At 44.2% G+C, this 22,410-nt stretch overlaps 1 protein-coding gene across 1 annotated transcript in view; it reads left to right on the plus strand.

Annotated features, from left to right (window-relative positions):
• Window positions 1-4,765: 4,765 nt before the first annotated feature.
• LOC142108562 (uncharacterized) overlaps window positions 4,766-22,410 on the plus strand; it is a 365,380-nt gene continuing 347,735 nt past the window's right edge. Inside the window, 7 exon segments of the mRNA XM_075192316.1 lie at window positions 4,766-4,839; window positions 10,643-10,785; window positions 10,864-10,987; window positions 11,103-11,191; window positions 12,746-12,857; window positions 12,939-13,036; window positions 13,198-13,309. Coding sequence (XP_075048417.1) covers window positions 10,903-10,987; window positions 11,103-11,191; window positions 12,746-12,857; window positions 12,939-13,036; window positions 13,198-13,309 — 496 coding nt within the window. The 5' untranslated portion in view covers window positions 4,766-4,839; window positions 10,643-10,785; window positions 10,864-10,902.

The raw sequence follows: 22,410 nt of genomic DNA on the forward strand, positions 1-22,410 counted from the left end.
CCAGCTCATCTGTATCACCCCCATGGTACAGTAACAGGACATCTGCATCACCCCCCCCCCCCCATGGTACAGTAACAAGACATCTGTATCACCCCCATGGTACAGTGGCAGGACATCTGTATCACCCCCATGGTACAGTAACAGGACATCTGTATCACCCCCCCCCAAGGTACAGTAAAAGGACACATGTATCATCCCCCATGGTACAGTAACAGGACATCTGTATCACCCCCATGGTACAGTAACAGCTCATCTGTATCACCCCCATGGTACAGTAACAGGACATCTGTATCACCCCCATGGTACAGTAACAGGACATCTGTATCACCCCCATGGTACAGTAACAGGACATCTGTATCACCCCCATAGTACAGTAACAGGACATCTGTATCACCCCCATGGTACAGTAACAGGACATCTGTATCACCCCCCATGGTACAGTAACAGGACATCTGTATCACCCCCATGGTACAGTAACAGGACATCTGTATCACCCCCATGGTACAGTAACAGGACATCTGTATCACCCTCATGGTACAGTAACAGGACATCTGTATCACCCCATGGTACAGTAACAGGACATCTGTATCACCCCTCCATGGTACAGTAACAGGACATCTGTATCACCCCCATGGTACAGTAACAGGACATCTGTATCACCCCCATAGTACAGTAACAGGACATCTGTATCACCCCCATGGTACAGTAACAGGACATCTGTATCACCCCCATGGTACAGTAACAGGACATCTGTATCACCCCCACGGTACAGTAACAGGACATCTGTATCACCCCCCATGGTACAGTAACAGGACATCTGTATCACCCCCATGGTACAGTAACAGGACATCTGTATCACTCCTCATGGTACCGTAACAGGACATCTGTATCACCCCTCATGGTACAGTAACAGGACATCTGTATCACCCCCCCATGGTACAGTAACAGGACATCTGTATCACCCCCATGGTACAGTAACAGGACATCTGTATCACCCCATGGTACAGTAACAGGACATCTGTATCACCCCCCATGGTACAGTAACAGGACATCTGTATCACCCCCATGGTACAGTAACAGGACATCTGTATCACCCCCCATGGTACAGTAACAGGACATCTGTATCACCCCCATGGTACAGTAACAGGACATCTGTATCACCCCCCATGGTACAGTAACAGGACATCTGTATCACTCCCCATGGTACAGTAACAGGACATTTGTATTACCCCCATGGTACAGTAACATCTGTATCACCCCCCATGGTACAGTAACAGGACATCTGTATCACCCCCATGGTACAGTAACAGGACATCTGTATCACCCCCATGGTACAGTAACAGGACATCTGTATCACCCCCCATGGTACAGTAACAGGACATCTGTATCACCCCCATGGTACAGTAACAGGACATCTGTATCACCCCCATGGTACAGTAACAGGACATCTGTATCACCCCCCATGGTACAGTAACAGGACATCTGTATCATCCCAATGGTACAGTAACAGGACATCTGTATCACCCCCATGGTACAGTAACAGGACATCTGTATCACCCCCATGGTACAGTAACAGGACATCTGTATCACCCCCCATGGTACAGTAACAGGACATCTGTATCATCCCAATGGTACAGTAACAGGACATCTGTATCACCCCCATGGTACAGTAACAGGACATCTGTATCACCCCCATGGTACAGTAACAGGACATCTGTATCACCCCCATGGTACAGTAACAGGACATCTGTATCAACCCCCATGGTACAGTAACAGGACATCTGTATCACCCCCATGGTACAGTAACAGGACATATGTATCACCCCCATGGTACAGTAACAGGACATCTGTATCACCCCCGTGGTACAGTAACAGGACATCTGTATCACCCCCATGGTACAGTAACAGGACATCTGTATCACCCCCATGGTACAGTAACAGGACATCTGTATCACCCCCATGGAACAGTAACAGGACATCTGTATCACCACCCATGGTACAGTAACAGGACATCTGTATCACCCCATGGTACAGTAACAGGACATCTGTATCACCCCCATGGTACAGTAACAGGACATCTGTATCACCCCCATGGTACAGTAACAGGACATCTGTATCACCCCCATGGAACAGTAACAGGACATCTGTATCACCCCCCATGGTACAGTAACAGGACATCTGTATCACCCCATGGTACAGTGGCAGGACATCTGTATCACCCCCATGGTACAGTAACAGGACATCTGTATCACCTCCATGGTACAGTAACAGGACATCTGTATCACCCCCCATGGTACAGTAACAGGACATCTGTATCACCCCATGGTACAGTAACAGGACATCTGTATTACCCCCATGGTACAGTAACAGGACATCTGTATCACCCCATGGTACAGTAACAGGACATCTGTATCACCCCCATGGTACAGTAACAGGACATCTGTATCACCCCCATGGTACAGTAACAGGACATCTGTATCACCCCCATGGTACAGTAACAGGACATCTGTATCACCCCCATGGTACAGTAACAGGACATCTGTATCACCCCATGGTACAGTAACAGGACATCTGTATCACCCCATGGTACAGTAACAGGACATCTGTATCACCCCCATGGTACAGTAACAGGACATCTGTATCACCCCCATGGTACAGTAACAGGACATCTGTATCACCCCCATGGTACAGTAACAGGACATCTGTATCACCCCATGGTACAGTAACAGGACATCTGTATCACCCCCATGGTACAGTAACAGGACATCTGTATCACCCCATGGTACAGTAACAGGACATCTGTATCACTCCCCATAGTACAGTAACAGGACATCTGTATCACTCCCCATGGTACAGTAACAGGACATCTGTATCACTCCCCATGGTACAGTAACAGGACATCTGTATCACCCCCATGGTACAGTAACAGGACATCTGTATCACCCCCATGGTACAGTAACAGGACATCTGTATCACCCCCATGGTACAGTAACAGGACATCTCTATCACCCCCATGGTACAGTAACAGGACATCTGTATCACCCCCCATGGTACAGTAACAGGACATCTGTATCACCCCCATGGTACAGTAACAGGACATCTGTATCACCCCATGGTACAGTAACAGGACATCTGTATCACCCCCATGGTACAGTAACAGGACATCTGTATCACCCCCCATGGTACAGTAACAGGACATCTGTATCACCCCCCATGGTACAGTAACAGGACATCTGTATCACCCCCCCATGGTACAGTAACAGGACATCTGTATCACCCCCCCATGGTACAGTAACAGGACATCTGTATCACCCCCCATGGTACAGTAACAGGACATCTGTATCACCCGCCATGGTACAGTAACAGGACATCTGTATCACCCCCATGGTACAGTAACAGGACATCTGTATCACCCCATGGTACAGTAACAGGACATCTGTATCACCCCCCCATGGTACAGTAACAGGACATCTGTATCACCCCCCATGGTACAGTAACAGGACATCTGTATCACCCCCCATGGTACAGTAACAGGACATCTGTATCACCCCCCATGGTACAGTAACAGGACATCTGTATCACCCCCATGGTACAGTAACAGGACATCTGTATCACCCCCCATGGTACAGTAACAGGACATCTGTATCACCCCCCATGGTACAGTAACAGGACATCTGTATCACCCCCATGGTACAGTAACAGGACATCTGTATCACCCCCATGGTACAGTAACAGGACATCTGTATCACCCCCCATGGTACAGTAACAGGACATCTGTATCACCCCATGGTACAGTAACAGGACATCTGTATCACCCCCCATGGTACAGTAACAGGACATCTGTATCACCCCATGGTACAGTAACAGGACATCTGTATCACACCCCATGGTACAGTAACAGGACATCTGTATCACCCCCCATGGTACAGTAACAGGACATCTGTATCACCCCCATGGTACAGTAACAGGACATCTGTATCACACCCCATGGTACAGTAACAGGACATCTGTATCACCCCCCATGGTACAGTAACAGGACATCTGTATCACCCCCATGGTACAGTAACAGGACATCTGTATCACCCCCCATGGTACAGTAACAGGACATCTGTATCACCCCCATGGTACAGTAACAGGACATCTGTATCACCCCATGGTACAGTAACAGGACATCTGTATCACCCCCATGGTACAGTAACAGGACATCTGTATCACCCCCATGGTACAGTAACAGGACATCTGTATCACCCCCATGGTACAGTAACAGGACATCTGTATCACCCCCATGGTACAGTAACAGGACATCTGTATCACCCCCATGGCACAGTAACAGGACAGTGATGAATATATAACATGTAAACAGACTACAGGAATAGTCACCTTCCAGCGCTCAGACACTGATATCCTGAGCCAATCACTACGCGGCTGACGTCATGACGTCACATCGCACCGCCTGTCGAGTAGCGTCACTGTTTCTATAGTTGTAAAAGCAATGCTGACTACGAGAAAATGGCCGACGCTGTACTGCATTGAAGACAATACATTGTTAGTAACTGTTTATTTTACTAGCGATTACATTATTAGATTAAAACAACAGAGCTCCACCCCCCTCATCTCTCTCCCACACATTTCCCCTTTTTCTCATCCCCTGTCGCCCATTTCTACATCTAATCCTGTTTTGTCCTCAGTGCAGGACAGCAACGGCCATTTTACCTTAGTCTCCCACACACTAATGGTAATTGGCAACAACGTACAGTGCACAGGGGGCGGGGCCACATAATCTCTCAGGCGACATATTACAATTTGGATCGCTACATCCGGGCCCTGTACAAGGTTGAGGTAATATATCCCTATAATAATATATCAGGCAGCGGGAATTACCCCCATAAAGTTACTCCATGTTTATGTGCAGCCTCCCGGCCATCAGGGCTTCATACATGCGGCTGAGCTCTCACATCAGCTGCTACATAATCCTCATTGTGCTGCAGTCAGCAGAAGGCTGTTAGTAATAGCAGAGCTGGTTATTATAATAGTAGAGCTGTGAGAGACTTAATACCCAGACCAGCTACACCCCATACACCACAGAGGGGCTCACACACCATGACTAGCCCCCATCCCCCCTTCTACCCCCCATTACCCCCCATCCCCCTACTATCACCTCCTACCCAACCACCCCCTCACCAAGTGCCACTTACACATAGCTTGTCTAGTGCTGGAGACTAGCCCCCATCCCCCTCCTTCTACACCCCATTACCCCACATCCCCCTACTATCACCTCCTACCCAACCACCCCTCACCAAGTGCCACTAACACATAGCTTGTCTAGTACTGGAGACTAGCCCCCATCCCTTTTTCTACCCCCATTATCCCACATCCCCCCTACTATCACCTCCTACCCAACCACCCCTCACCAAGTGTCACTAACACATAGCTTGTCTAGTGCTGGAGACTAGCCCCCATCCCCTCCTTCTACCCCCATTACCCCACATCCCCCTACTATCACCTCCTACCCAACCACCCCCTCACCAAGTGCCAGTAACACATAGCTTGTCTAGTGCTGGAGACTAGCCCCCATCCCCCTCCTTCTACCCCACATCCCCCCTATCACCTCCTACCCAACCACCCCTCACCAATTACCACTAACACATAGCTTGTCTAGTACTGGAGACTAGCCCACATCCCCCCTACTATCACCTCCTACCCAACCACCCCCTCACCAAGTGCCACTAACACAAAGCTTGTCTAGTGCTGGAGACTAGCCCCCCATCCCCCCCTTCTACCCCCCCATTACCTCACATCCCCCCTACTATCACCTCCTACCCAACCACCCCTCACCAAGTACCACGAACACATAGCTTGTCTAGTGCTGGAGACTAGCCCCCTCTCCCCTCCTTCTACCTTCATTAGACCCCACATCCCCCTACTATCACCTCCTACCCAACCACCCCTCACCAAGTTCCACTGACACATAGCTTGTCTAGTGCTGGAGACTAGCCCCCCATCCCCCTTCTTCTACCCCCATTAGACCCCACATCCCCCCCTACTATCACCTCCTACCCAACCACCCCCTCACCAAGTGCCACTAACACATAGCTTGTCCAGTGCATATATCTTAACAACTACATTAAGGAGGGATATAGGACAGTAGCTTGCACAATTTCAAGGGACCTTCCCCTCCTTATGTATGACTACAATGCGCGCTTCCAGCATCGAGTTAGTTAAGGGGGCGTTGTGCAAGACAGCATTGAACAGGGTGTGGAGATGGGGACCAGGGTCTGGGAGAATCGTAGAAGATAAGTAAAATCAGAACGTGCCTGAATTAAGGAAAGATGGAAGGGAGAGGAGAAGGAACAAAAAGGAACACGACCAGTGCATGGGGCATAAGACTGGCCAGGAAAAGTGAGGGGCAGTGCCTGTGGCAGGGAAAGGCAAGGGCAGCATACCCATTGTGGGGACGTGGCCAGGGAAACAAAAATGGTCTAGTAGCTCCAACTGCAGGAGGTGGCTGTCTATGCCACCTCCAGGCCAGGACAATAAAGCTGAGATGGGAGCCAGGAGGAGAGGAAATGTCATTAGGGGTGGGGGACAGCTACTACCATGTTCTAAAGATCTGGTCATATAAAAGAAATGGGGCAGTAGTAGTGTAGCAATCTGAAACGGTAAGAAAACAACAGAGTGTAAACACAGAAAATTAGTGAAGAACAAGGCAGGATAACATCCCAGGCCTAAGACACACAACTCCTTCTAGTCTTCATGAGGAGGACCGAAAACCAGCGGTCCATCATGGAGAAAGGAGAGAGTTGAGGCAAGGTGGCTTCTGGTGAAAAGAACACAACAAACACATATCAAGAAGGTGGAACAGAGGCAGGTGGTTTAGCAGTTCTTAACACAGTCGTCCACTCAGTATTCAGGAGCTTCCGAGGGGGAGAGGTGGATTTCAAGGAGCTGGAGCCCGGTCCTTGTGTCAGGGGGTGAATAGGAGGGGCTGGGAGTCCCAAAGTCTTGAGGAGTTGAACTGCATTCGCCATGGCCCGGCAGAGTGAAGTTTGTTATGATGCCAGAGGAGAGAGCAAAACGGAAATCCCCAGCGATATCTAATATTGTCCTTAAGGATAGATGTCACTGGTTTTAAATCATGTCTCTTGAGGAGGGTAAACGAGGAAATGTCTTGGAAGATTTTGCAGGCGAGCATGATCAACTGAGATTAAGTCGGTCTTACTAGATTCCTGTAGAATCGCCTCCTTAGTGGTGTAATAGTGACAGTGAAGGATGACATCTCAAGGTTGGGAGAATTCCTGAGAACGAAGGGCTCTGTTGCCTCTGTCCAAAAGGAGCTGACCCTCCGGGCTAGCAGGAGCTAGACGAGCAGAGAGTCTCTTCAGGTATTGATCAAGGAGGGGTTGGTCCACTGCCTCAGGAATACCTCTGATGCGTAGGTTATTACGCCGGGCCCTATTCTCTTGATCTTGTTGTTCCTGCAGGTAGAACATATTTTCTTGTAGGCGCTGGAGGTCAGCCACCATGTACCGGTGCAAGGAGACTTCTTCATCCATTTTAGTTTCAAGGTGGCCTGTCTTCTCCCTAAGGTCATGCAATTTGGCCTTCAGGGATCCAATCGCCTACATCGATTTCCTCATCTCCTTGACCTCACGGAACAGGGATTATAGATCTTTGCGAGTCAGTGGCGAAGAGTCCGAATCATCGCGGTGTGGAGAGGATGTACTCGGGGTCTTTGCTTCCGTGTAGGCAAATTTCTTAAGGATCTGAGGGAGGTCCGAGCTACCCGTCTTCCTGCCCCATTTGGGCGTGATACGCTCTGGAAAGAGGCCACAAATAGGATGTGTAGTCGTGAAAGTATCTGTGTTTAGGTTAGAAGAAAAGGCAGCGTCACGACATTCCAGGCGATAACCCTGGCCCAAGGGCCATGCGAAGCGTCATAGGTTAATCCATATCAAGGCTCACATTAGAACAAAACAGTGCACAGCCGAGCACAAATGCAGAACTCTCCTTTCGTGGAAGTGGGCAGAGGTATCAGAAGAATGCTGCTCCCTGTGTGCTAGAATGGGACAGCTCAGTCCAGAAAAGTAACCCACTATGTGTGTATGATAGATAGGCGGTGCGGTAGTACCAGGGGCAGCAGAGTGCCAGGCCCCTATCAGGCAGCTGGTGCCGATCTGCACCAGTGCACTACCCAATGATGATGCTGAAAGGTAGCAGGGCTCCCCACAGTGGTGCGTGTGGGGGACAGCAGGCCCACTTTCAAACTTGACAGACGGGTATAAGGTTTGTCGAGAGATTTATTTTCACCACTTGGTGGCAGCAGTGAGCCACAGAGAGGCCACGGTCTGACAGTGAGCCAGGCTAGATTTAAAGACGAAAAGAGAGAGAATGACCATGTTGGGCACTCTTAATGGATATATATTTATATGATATTCATCTGTTTTAAAATCTTTTAGAATAAATCTTTATTGATTCAATTGCAAGAACATTGGTCTAGTAGCGAAATATTTAAAAATTGTGATTGAAACATACACTGGGATGTATAAAGAAATCTGTTAAAATAGACAATGATTAATTGTCTTTCCGCGAGGCTACTCTTGGATAATTAAACTTGGATTAGAAAAATCTTATCATATATCCACTATAATAAATGAATACACACTCCAGACCTTTTCTGCTATAAGATCTGATTCCTCTATTATTATAATAAGGTATCACCTCTATAAAATAGATTTGATGGATTGGGTCCAGCAGTTAATTGTATAGAATTTTGTATATAATAGGCACCACTAGGAAAGATATAATCCCTATAGAATCATATATAATCCGCTTGTGGAAATTTAAAGGGTTAAGAGTCCTATTATATAAATCTGGATAACCCCCTCATATAAGTGGTCCACACTTTTACATATCATAACATGTCTTTCCATTTATTATACTGTAGATAGAAACTGTGTAACATATGTCTCTACCTATAGGACCATAGATAGGGTAAATCCTGATGGATAGGCTGATAGTAATAGACTCCGTGTACTAATGTGTTACTGAGTCTCCCTGTCTTCTACGGTGCCGACCAGACCAGATATGATCGCGGGTAATGCTAACTGCTGACTACAACTAATTTGTCATTCCTATCTAAATATAATATACGAGGACTTGAGGCAGAGGTAGGAGAGGTAAGAGTAGCGAATGGTTACCTGGTGCAGTCAACCCCCTTTTTTGTGTATAGTGAGCCTGGCTAGGCTACAATTTACCCCTGGAACCCAAGTCCCAACGTGTGCAGATGGGGTCTTAGAACATCAGGACAAGTCTGAGGACTGAATGGGGTGGCCAGAGTGGGATGTCCATGTGCTAGGGTAAATAGGCAAGAGGAGTGTCCCCTCAGGTGCAGACAACTGCAGTTATCGTCTGTAATTCCTCATACACTGCTGGGGACTGTTGGGTGAGCAGGTGAACTGATCGGGGGTAGTTGAATAGACCTTACCCCCTGCAAGGTGATGGATGGAGCGGCAGGCCGCGTCTGTGTGCTCCATGCGCCGAGGACAGATCAGGAGACATGCGACTGGACCATAGGGTTGTAGGAGGTCCAGTCCTCCCTCATGTGCTCTCGGAATTGCAGGGAGGGAGCCCCGTTGGAGGAGGTGGTTTGATGGGGGCATTTCTCCAAATGCTAGCACCCGTGGGTCCGGTGATCAGAGCAACTCCGGTGACAAGATGGCGTCCGGCGGATCCAGAAATCAAGGCAGCGGATTAGGCCTCAGATGTGCCAGGAGGACTGGGAGTAGGCGGGCCACCCCATTGTGAGTCCGAGCTGAGGCGGAGGAGGTAGGCAGCCGCGGGTGACAGTTTTGGCTGGTTAGTGACGGTGGAGAGCCTAAAACGAAAAGGGTTCCTCAGAGCTCAAATATAACGCGGCCGACTTAGATGGCTGCCAGGCCATGCCCCCGTGGAATGAATTTTAATACAAAAATTTGCAGAAATCCCCAATTCAGGCATTTGTGACAGATTTCAAATTGAGCACAATGCACCAAATAGATGTGGGTGACAGCCAAGACACCTGGCCACAATACTATTGGAAGCCATACGGTATTGTGTGAGGTCACTTAGCAGTCTTATGAAGCTGGATCAGAGGAACTTCTGAGAAACACTAACCAGGGCTCTACGGCTCATGAAAAGAGGTCACACAGGGCCTCCTGTAGAATTGGACGCATCTTGCCTCCAAAATGCAGAAGTAAAATGTGTCCTAAAAAAACATTTTACATAGTATACAAGGTATCTTAAGATCAATCAAAGATCTGTCTACTACAAGCCCCCACTTTATAGTCATCTTGCTGTTTGCACTAGTTTGTTCATAGCAGATGATACAGAGAATAGGAGATACTTGCTGTGTGCCACAAGGAGAGGAGACCGTGCATTGTCTGTGCCCGGCTTACACATGTGGACACACGTTATTCAGCCAGGTATGATGATGTCACGTTGAAGTTTGTGCATGTGCACTGCACACCAACCCCACCTTCCCTCTGCATGTATAGATCATAATGGGGGGTGTGCTATAAGAGCAGCATCACTCCTTCACAATAGCAAACCGTTACATATACGCAGGATTACACAGTAGTGATAAAGAGATCTGTGTGACACCCAGGAGCCGCCCGTGTGTCAGGAGGATTGAGCAGGACCCAGAGCCCCATCACGGTGCCTGAACCTCACTCACTGATACGTGAGGGAAACAATGACCAGAAGATCCTGGAACTGACCAACAAGATCATTCAGCTGGTGACTGGAGAGGTGACTGCTGGGAATGGGACATTATACAGTAACACCAGGGGATGTGTCTGGATGATGACTGTGTCATTTTGTTGTCAGGTTCCTATAAGGTGTCAGGATGTCACTGTGTATTTCTCTATGCAGGAGTGGAAGTATTTAGGAGTACACAAGGGTCTGTACGAGGACGTGAGGATGGAGAATCACCAGATCCTTACATCACTGGGTAAGAGGAGACTTTCATTTATTGTAGAGGAGAGAGTAGCTTTGAGGCCACCTAGATACACACATCTGATAATTACATATAAACAATGTACTCACTCAATGTCTGTTTCCTACAGATGGATCCAGTAACAGAAATACCCCAGAGAGATATCTCCGCCCTCAGGATTGTAAACAGGAAAATCCCTGTATCCCACAGGAGTATCAGGTAGATGACATGTTACTGTCTCCCCAAATACTAAACTATCAAAGTTGAATTTTTATTATCGACTTTTATGAAAAATTGCGTGGATCTTATACACTGATGTTCTTCTGTTTCGTCTCAATTTATTAAATCAGATATTATTAAATATGACATTTATTGTTTCGTGGTCTATTCAGGATGACGTCCTGACTGATATTAAAGTAGAAATTACAGAGGGAGAGGAAGAGACGTATGTGAGGGGTGATCAGCAGTGTAAGGAGGAGGAAATCCCTACAGATATCAGCACAGGTGAGTAATAAACACTTATTACACATATTCTGCTTATATATACAATGTAATCAGTCACTGTGTGTTTCCTACAGATGGATCCAGTAACAGAAATACCCCAGAGAGATATCTCCGTCCTCATTATTCACAGGATTGTAAAACGGAAAATCCGATTATCACACAGAAGTATCAGGTAGATGACATTTTAGGGTCTCTTCAAATACCTAAATGTCAAGGTGACTTTATTATATTATCTGTAAAGAGCTGTGTGGATCTTATACACTGATAGTCTTCTGTTTCATCTCAAATAATTAAATCAGATATTATTAGATATATATTTTATTACCATAATCCTCTTTTTGATAACTCTCACAGGTTTGGCCCTTTATACCTCCTATCCTCTTTTGCTTTCTCTATTGTCTCTTGCATTTATTTTTACTGTTTATATTGTTTCTCTTGTCCCTTACTTATCTGTATTTTTTTTTTCAGTTTATTTTTTGTTGATTGTGCGGCGCTGCGGATTCTATGGCGCCATATAAATAAGATGATGATGATGATCTTGTTATTGTTTTGTTGGCTATTTAGGGTGACGTCCTGAATGATATTAAAGTAGAAATTACAGAGGGAGAGGAAGAGACGTATGTGAGCCAGCCTCCTGAGGTCTGAGCTATTTTTAGAATCAGGATGCAATTTGTTTACCCAAATATGGATTTACATGCAATGCAAAGCTAACAATATTTACGCCTATCTGTGATATCCTAAAACTTGCTGTGATTTCCTGCATCTTATTTTGGACACAGAGAACATCTGACAGCAAGTCTAATTACCCCTTCCTGCCTTCAGGTGCTGGACCCTCACACATCAAAAGGTCTAATTAACATGAGATTAACATGGGTCCTTTCTTCAGATACTTGTAGAATACACATTTCCTCCACTTGAGAATTCTCAAAGAAAGTTACAAAACCCCAAACAAGTCATTTACCTACCAAAATACACAAACACCTTTCTCAACAAAGGCTTATTGTATTAGATATATACCTTAAGAAATAATGCATTTCCTCTAGCAAAGTTACAAACCCAAACAATGACACTTCCATACAAAACACATCCCAATGTAACAAGATAAGTGCATTTCAAATTATACATTGGTGCCTGCACCTCTGATTGCAATACATTTCTACAATAAATTATTTCTACATGATCCAGCCACAAATAAGTTATTTATAAGTGATCCAGTCACAATGAGATATTATTAATTAGAATATTTTTATTATTTTGTGGGCTATTTAGGATGACGTCCTGAGTGATATTAAAGTAGAAAATATAGAGGGAGAGGAAGAGTCGTATGTGAGGGGTGATCAGCAGTGTAAGAAGGAGGAAATCCCTACAGATATCAGTACAGGTGAGTAATAATCACTTATTACAGAACAGTCAAATATTCTGATTACATAAACAATGTTATCAGTCACTGTGTTTCCTACAGATGGATCCAGTAACAGAAATGCCCCAGTGAGATATCTCCGTCCTCATTATTCACAGGATTGTACACAGGAAAATTCCAGTATCCCACAGGAGTATCAGGTAGATTTTAGGGTCTCGCTGAATTCCAAAATAACTTTTCATTATATGATCTGTAAAAATGCTGAGTGGATCTTATACACTGATATTCTTCTGTTTCATATAATGTTATTAAATCAGATATTATTAATTATGATGTTTTTATTATTTTGTGGGCTATTCAGGACGACATCCTGACTGATATTAAAGGAGAAATTATGGAGGGAGAGGAAGAGACGTATGTGAGGGGTGATCAGCAGTGTAAGGAGGAGGAAATCCCTACAGATATCAGCACAGGTGAGTAATAATCACTTATTACAGAAGAGTCACATATTCTGCTTATTCAGTCACTACAACAATCTCTTATTCTACACCCTCCTCTGTCAGCACCAACTAATGAGGAAAATGTATAAATACTGGTGGATCCTCAGGCGCTATAACGTATCTCATGGAATTAATCACTAATGGTATAGACATTAATAAGTCCACCTTATAGAGTTCCCAGCAGACAGCTGATGTCAGCAAATGCACATAACTGGTATAAGGAAGATCGATGGACATCTGTTTTCCTTATGATTACTGGTGTATGGGTATCACAATACGAAATCGATTTGAGCACGTGATGTTAAAATAGGTCTTACAAGGATTTTTTTTTATCATATGAGGTTATAATCTCTTCTGTGTTCTTTGTATTTTGAAGATACAAAACGTCTAAAAATCTGTTGTTGGACATTGAACTCTATAAAGTGGACTTATTCGTGTATATACCATTAGTGATTAATTCCATGAGATGGGCAGCACGGTGGCTCAGTGGTTAGCACTTCTGCCTTACAGCACTGGGGTCATGAGTTAGATTCCCGACCATGGCCTTATCTGTGAGGAGTTTGTATGTTCTCCCCGTGTTTGCGTGGGTTTCCTTCGGATGCTCCGGTTTCCTCCCACACTCCAAAAACTTACTGATAGGTTAATTGACTGCTATCAAAATTGACCCTAGTCTCTCCCTCTCTCTCTCTCTGTGTATGTTAGAGACTGATGTGAACGAGTTCTCTGTACAGCGCTACAGAATTAGTGGCGCTATATAAATAGATGATGATGAGATCCACCAGTATTTATTTATATTTTATTTAGTAAGTAAGTTGGAGCTCATTTGAAGTAATAGGGCTGCTGTTTCTGAGAATTAGAGTGCTCTAGGAAGTGTTGTTTTATCCTCATTAAAATAAAAACATCTGTCCAGTGGGGGAATCAGAAACCATCAGCTCCTATTAGACTCCTGATCTCCTCCTCACATCATATCATTGTGTGCTACCAGCCCAGAGATCTGACCAGTCTCCTCCTCACATCATATCATTGTGTGCTACCAGCCCAGAGATCTGACCGTCTCCTCCTCACATCATATCACTGTGTGCTACCAGCCCAGAGATCTGACCAGTCTCCTCACATCATATCACTGTGTGCTACCAGCCCAGAGATCTGACCAGTCTCCTCATCATATCATTATGTGCTACCAGCCCAGAGATCTGACCAGTCTCCTCCTCACATCATATCATTGTGTGCTACCAGCCCAGAGATCTGACTAGTCTCCTCCTCACATCATATCACTGTGTGCTACCAGCCCAGAGATCTGACCAGTCTCCTCCTCACATCATATCACTGTGTGCTACCAGCCCAGAGATCTGACCAGTCTCCTCCTCACATCATATCATTGTGTGCTACCAGCCCAGAGATCTGACTAGTCTCCTCCTCACATCATATCACTGTGTGCTACCAGCCCAGAGATCTGACCAGTCTCCTCCTCACATCATATCACTGTGTGCTACCAGCCCAGAGATCTGACCAGTCTCCTCCTCACATCATTTCATTGTGTGCTACCAGCCCAGAGATCTGACCAGTCTCCTCCTCACATCATATCACTGTGTGCTACCAGCCCAGAGATCTGACCAGTCTCCTCCTCACATCATATCATTGTGTGTTACCAGCCCAGAGATCTGACCAGTCTCCTCCTCACATCATATCATTGTGTGCTACCAGCCCAGAGATCTAACCAGTCTCCTCCTCACACTGTCTGGTGTATCTCATGAGACGTCAGTCTTACTCCATGAAATTACCCATGAACCTCCTGTACACTACCTCCTGTTCTACCCACAATCCTCTGTGTGCTGCTACATCTGACATTACCCATTATTTTCCCTGTGTGATAATCCATTAATGATCAGATCAACTTGCTGTAAAGTAACACTGTAAAACTAAAGTAAAATACCAGATGATTCCCAGATGACAACACACCACATCACAACATACACTTCACACAAACTCCACCTTCCTGGACACACACAACTATAACCACACACACCTGTCGTTGCACAATAGCTCCCCTCCAGTATGTGCTTGGATACCCTGTACTGTTGCTCTTCATCTGCTGATCTGTCTCTGTGCTATGCTTTGCCCTTATGCTTTCTTCTACTTCGTGGTGTTACTATCGGCTACGAGTTTGTGGACATACCACCAGCTAAAATTGACATAGCTAGAGAGAGGTAATGCAGAGTCTAAGTTACTGCCGTTATTTACCAGGGCCCGCAAAAAAGCAGGATGGATTTGGCTGCATGTAGTAACTAGGTTGAGTTCCACCAAACTGGCCCTTAGTTTGGTTGACGGAGCACTATAGGCAATTAGGCAGAATAGTCATACTAGCCAAAGTCAGCAGGATGCAGGATAAACAAACAGAATCCGCAAGCAAAGAAATAGTCAGGAAAAATGAAAGGTTAAACCAATCTGTCAGTAAAGTACAAAGTCAAGATCCAGGTATCACAAAGTCAGGAACAAGGCAGGTCAATAATCTGGAATCAAACAATAAACGGGAAGACACTCAGGAGCTCAGAGCAGCAAAGCTGATACTCTAGAAGGGAATGACAGGCAGAGCAGGTTTATATACTGCTTGGAAGTTCACTTTGCCGCCTCTGTGAAGTCGGTAATCATCTGCTTGCAACTCTGTAAACTTGCATCAGCTGCGCTTACCATGCTGTGCATTGAAAGTTCAATACTGAGTCCTGCATCTAAATACAGAATTCCTGACAGTTGCCGATCTGTGCCCTGTTCCATTCTCCTTCTCTGTCCTGATGCTCTCTGCTCTGTGCAAGGGAGTAGTGTAAACCCATGGTAGGACTTGCTGCTAATTTAGACCACGTCTACTACGCTTATTATGCCCCAGTGTTTGTGTGTGCCGGTAGTGTCTAGTTGTTGAATGTCATTGGTTATTGATGCTTCCTGTCCTATTATGCTGGTTGTAGTTTGCCAATTGAAATTAATACATCTGGATATCTTGCCTCATAGTATGAAAATGTTGGGCATTATAATCTATATATTTATTTTATTTCCAGCAGATGAATGCAAACACAGGAATATCTCAGAGGGACAACGTCTTTTATCTACAGATTTTGTAATAGAAGATAACAAAACCATCACACAAGAGTCTCCTGGAGAGAACCACATTACCCTAAATATACATCCAATACTTCACAGAGCAGATAAATCGCCTGATCCCTCTAATCATGAGGAATGTTCTACTGCAAACAGAGATATTTTTATAAATAGTACAGTTCATCCAAATGATGCAATCGTTCCATGTTCTGAGGGTGGGAAATATATTACAGATAAATTATCTCTTCATACACACCAGAAAACTCATATAGGTGAGAAACAATTTCCATGTTCTGTGTGCGGGAAATGTTTTGCATGGCAATCAAGTCTTATAAGACATCGGAGTATCCACACAGGGGAGAAACCATTTCCATGTTCTGAGTGCGGGAAATGTTTTGCACGGAAATCATATCTTATCACACATCAGAGAGCTCACACAGGTGAGAAACCATTTCCATGTTCTGAGTGTGGGAAATGTTTTGCACAAATATCAAATCTTATCGGACATCAGCAAACTCACAAAGGTGAGAAACCATTTCCCTGTTCTGAGTGCGGGAAATGTTTTGCACAAATATCAAATCTTATTGAGCATCAGAGAAGTCACACAGGTGAGAAATTACTTCCCTGTTCTGAGTGCGGGAAAAGTTTTACACGGAAATCAATACTTATCACACATCAGAGAACTCACACAGGTGAGAAACCATTTCGATGTTCTGAGTGTGGGAAATGTTTTGCACGGAAATCACATCTTACCACACATCAGAAAACTCACACAGGTGAGAAACCATTTCCATGTTCTGAGTGTGGGAAATGTTTTGCACGAATAGCAAATCTTATTGAACATCGGCGAACTCACACAGGTGAGAAACTATTTCCCTGTTCTGAGTGCGGGAAAAGTTTTACACGGAAATCAAGCCTAGTTGAACATCAGAGAGCTCACACAGGTGAGAAACCATTTCCATGTACTGAATGAGGAAAAACAGTTTACATAAAAACAAGATTTTGTTGAATATCAGGAAATTTACATACTACAAAAGCAATTGAACATGAAACAAGGAGCAACCATGCTCTTAATATTAAAAAAGCATTTAGTTTTATTAATGTAAATTAAAATGGGTATATATATATATATATATATATATTTACATTGTTTATACTCAGGGAAGGTCTGATTGGAACAGATCACTCGTGTGCAACTACTTTTTCTATTAGATATTGTCCACAGTAATAACGAGACCTCCTTGTTGTTAAATAGGGTACTGAGTAATATATAATTCTGGCAATGAGCTGGAGGTATAATGTGGGATCTAGACACTGTACAGTATGTTTATTCATACTCTCATTCTCTAATTGAAGGTGTGGGAAGGTTTATATAATTAGTTCTCTAATCTGTTACTTTCTCGTTGGGGATTGATTATAAAGCTTCAACAGTGTGGTCCCACGTTGTAAATGTAATTCTGTGATGCCATGTAGCTATTTGTACAAATGCTCTTATTTATATGGTATGCCCATGGCTAAGTGGGTCGAGATGTGTCTGCAGGGGTGCAAAACTTTGCTTCATCCTATGGTAAGGGCTTAGGACATTTGGACTTTACTTGCTGAATGTGATTTAGATGCACATTCACCAGCATGTGAATAATTAGTTTGTTTTGCAGGTCGAGATATATTAATAAGGAAGTATCGGTAGATTCTCCTTTGATGCTTATCGATGGTGGTTTTTTATTTGTCTAATTACACTGTGGCGCTTTGCACTGTCTGCTGACTGTCTCTCTCTGTCTCACAACTAAAGAGAGTCTGACAAAAGACACACTGAACTGGCTGCTGCTGCTGGGGTGGTGATTGACAGAGTGAAAGACACACTGGTCAGCCAATCAGCAGCAGCTTATAGGACAGCCCACCCCTGGCTCACTGGTGCTGGGCTGGCTGGTTACAGGTGCTCCGCCAGAGAAAATTAAAGGAGAACCCACTAAGATTCTGGAGGCTGATGGAACAAACATACCCAAATCTGACCAAAATAGTGAGACAATATTTGAGAACTGGACACTTTGGTTCCTTCAGAAAGCCTATTCTCTGGTGAAATTAACAGTAAAACCAGAAATGGGATAAAGGGGAAGCTACATTCAAATTTACTATTTCTGCAGAGCGCGGATGAGAGAAGTTTTCCAATATTCTCCTCCCATGTTCAGTTGTTTTTTTTCCCTCGGTGTAATGACGATAATTAATCCATCCCAATAGTATACCCCTATATTGCAAAAAACAACAAACTACCAGTTTCAATGTATGTATTAGTTTTTGTTATTTTATATGTTCAATTTATTAACCTGTTGCTACTGTTGCAAATATAGTTTTAAACAAATAAATATCCCTGTTTGTGAGCAGTAATGCCAGTGAGCTGTTTCATTATAGTTTGACTAGTTATTGTTAATGCTTCGTGTTGTTTTTTTCTGCAATAACAAGTTTGCTTTATCCCAAAAACATGTTTTACTTCTAAAAAAAATGCACACATCGGACCTCATTTAGAGTCGGATGTAAACTGCGTTTAAGAAGTGTAGGAGTGGGAGTGTGACGCAGCTTGGTAGGGTATTACGAGTGGCAAGCAACCCCAGTTGTGTCCCACTCTTAATACCCTATCGAGGTGTGAGCAGTTACTGCAGCTAGCTAACCGTTTGCGCCACCTAATTCCTGCCGCACAGCTTTAGCCCTGTTTTGATATCTGTTGCGTCTGCGCCTCACTGCGACTAGGATTTATTTACATGGTCACGCCTTCACAATTCCGCGCTCCTCCCATTCTCTCATAGTGAGTCGCAAGTGTTAATTGCGTCCAAGATGCAGGCGGATTTGGTGCTTTTTGCACATGCGTGATAGTGTTTATTTGTTGGATACGCCTAAAACGGACTTTGCGTCTGGCTCTAAATGAGGTCCATCTTTATCATTTTTGCACCATTTCTGTGTGTGTATGTATAATTTTTATATATATATATATATATATATATATATATATATAAACATTGACTCGACCCAATGTTAAGGACTAAACAATGTTTTGTAATCAGTGTTTAAAACATCGGTACAACCAATGTTTTCAAACACACAAATGCGATCTGTGGTAAATACAGTCCCGATGTCCCCGCACTCATACTTTATGACATAAATGAGGTTAATTTTGGAGAAGCAAAAAAAATAAAAGTTGACTTTAATGAAGAGGGTGGTCTTAAAGAAAAGTAGGCATGATTTTGAGTCATAGGTTTTACACATTCATCCATGCACGTATATGTCTTAGTTCACAGAAGATTGCACACTTTGACAAAGACAAAGTTCCCAGATGTGGAATGTGGGTATATATGTTCTAGGGCAATAAATAGCAGTATTTGTGTAATATTATATGCTCTGTGGGGCTGCACTTTGTCCAGTTGGTAAATTACCTCCAGTGGATCCAGCAATTCTCTGGTTGGGGTTTCCTGATAATAACGTTACTGTAAATGGATTCCTCATGTACTTTCAGCAGCTGGATGTCTTGTACCATCTAGATAGTAAGAACCTCTCTCGTCTTCTCTTTGGACGTCATTCAGGAAGTTAAGGACATTTCCTTAATAGACATATTGATGGCTCCTTTCATTTATTTGTTGGACAAACTACTTGGTGTTATGATGTCACAGGATTCAGGAAACTGATGATGTAACAATTTCCTGGGGAGATATATATTTACTATTATACATATTTACTATACAGTGGTTCATGTTTGATTAAGGAGTTGTTGGCCCTATGCGGTTTTTCCAGGGATCTGACATGGATGGAGACTCTTTGGTACAGATTTAGAAATATAGACACCATATATAAACAAGAGGACATTTCTAATGGTATTAAAAACATTCAAAAGAACAAATTGAATGAGTGTCTTAATAGGTAAAATCACCATCACACCCAGCTGTGGGTTACGTCACACAGACACATATCTCACCGCAGTGTACGGTGACTTTTCCTTTACTACAGCTGTGAAGTATTAAATGTAGGATGGTTCTTCTAACAATCACAGAGAGAGATATTTTGTGGACTGTACCAACATTTATAAGACATCAGCGTATTTATTAAATGGCAAACAATAAAGTGAGTGCTGTGACCGGCCGATCAAATGGCCACTGAGCTCCTTTTTGTTGTATTCATACTTTTATGTGTGTATTGTAAAATGCTTCTCTGATCAAAGGCTGGGCCGACACGTCTCTACATATTATGCCATATTATTCTTTCTTATCAGTAATGTATCAATACAGAGTCTGCAAATCTTTTTCATACCCTTAAATGTAAGTTGATTCCAAGACCCTTTGTTCTCTGAGTATAAAAGCTGGAATGCAGCCAGAGGGGCTCTTGCCTCAGACTGGACCTGTATGATGAAAGGTGCCAGAGTTTATCCTGATATGTTTCCAGCTGTCGTGTGAAAGGAGGAGGGGGCCTGGAAATTGACTGTTACTTGAACATATGAGATTCATGAGTCATTAACTCTTTGAAACCGAAAGAACCTCGTTCAACCTGGAACGCAAATTTTTCAAATATTTGTATAAATATTAATTAAGCTCAAGACAAAGATACACAAATCTAAGTATTGTAGTAGATGGCTGCTGTCGTCTGAATGCCTGATAGTTCATCAGGTAGAAAAATTAAATCTGAGAACAAAAGTAAAGAACAAAGCACTGAAGAGTGTACTAATTGTATGAGTAGTGGGCAGTATCATCATCATCATCATTTATTTTTATAGCGCCACTGATTCTGCAGCCCTGTACAGAGAACTCACTCACATCAGTCCCTGCCCCATTGGAGTCTAAATTCCCTTACACACACACAGACAGACTAGGGTCAATTTTGATAGCAGCCAATTAACCTACTAGTATGTTTTTGGATTGTGGGAGGAAACCAGAACACCCGCGCAAACATGGGGAGAACATACAAACTCCACACAGATAAGGCCATGGTCGGGAATTGAACTCATGACCCCAGAGCTGTGAGGCAGAAGTGCTAACCACTAAGCTAACGTGCTGCCCTTCTGCAAGTTGCTCTATTATATGTGTACCAGATAAGTTAAGAATCAAGTCTCATCTATATTAAATGGATTATCTGATCCAATCCTTTGTGTCTCCACACCATGGATCCACTTATAAATCTGTATAACTCAGGGACACCATGAAGAAGTGATCGCTCCTGAACACGTTACCCATTGCTGCACAGTGTGAATTTGTGTGTCTTTAAACGCAGACTGCACATGCTATGATTTGCACGTGCACAGTAACTAATTACATGATGCCGGCTGCGTTATCAGCCACAGACTGCACCTGCGCAGTACTAATGACGCGGCAGCAGCACGCGCCTGGGTGCAAGGTATCACAGCTCTACAGGCCAGCAGAGATGTGGACGTTTCCCCCTCTTAAGAAACCTGGTTTCTGGTGTAGAAATACGAGCTGCTTAGACCAATGCTTAATTATAGAGTTAAAGTTAATATGGCAGCAAGGTGATACCCGCAAACCCAGGCAAAAAGTTGGCAGATCACACAGCTAAGGAATTAAGAAAGAGATAATAACCTCTTTATTTAAACAAAGTGTATGCGCACAGTAAATGCAACAGTGCTCCCTAAGGAGAAACGTATTCCCCCACCAAATATAACAGTAAAAGCCCCTAAGTCCCCAGCAGGTTACCTCCCAGCTCAGAGTCCCAGCAGGCACAAAGTCCACAGTTGACAATCGAGGTGGACCAGGGGTTCTGCTCCGATAGGTGGATCTGTCTGTATTGCTCATCTGGGGAGCTCAGTCAACTCTCCACCAGCTTGGTGGGACTCTGGGTATCAGTCTCCGTACCGATGCAGGCTCACCAATTCCCCAGAATCTGTGAGTGTCTCCCAATGGAGTGATGACAAATCAGTCCTAGAGGTTCAGCACCTGATCTGGCTGAGCAGGTTCCAGGTTTACACGATCTCCTCTGGCCCTGACAGAGTACGGAAT

Source organism: Mixophyes fleayi, chromosome 12, assembly GCF_038048845.1.
Source record: "Mixophyes fleayi isolate aMixFle1 chromosome 12, aMixFle1.hap1, whole genome shotgun sequence".
In the NCBI taxonomy this organism is placed as follows: Eukaryota; Metazoa; Chordata; class Amphibia; order Anura; family Limnodynastidae; genus Mixophyes; species Mixophyes fleayi.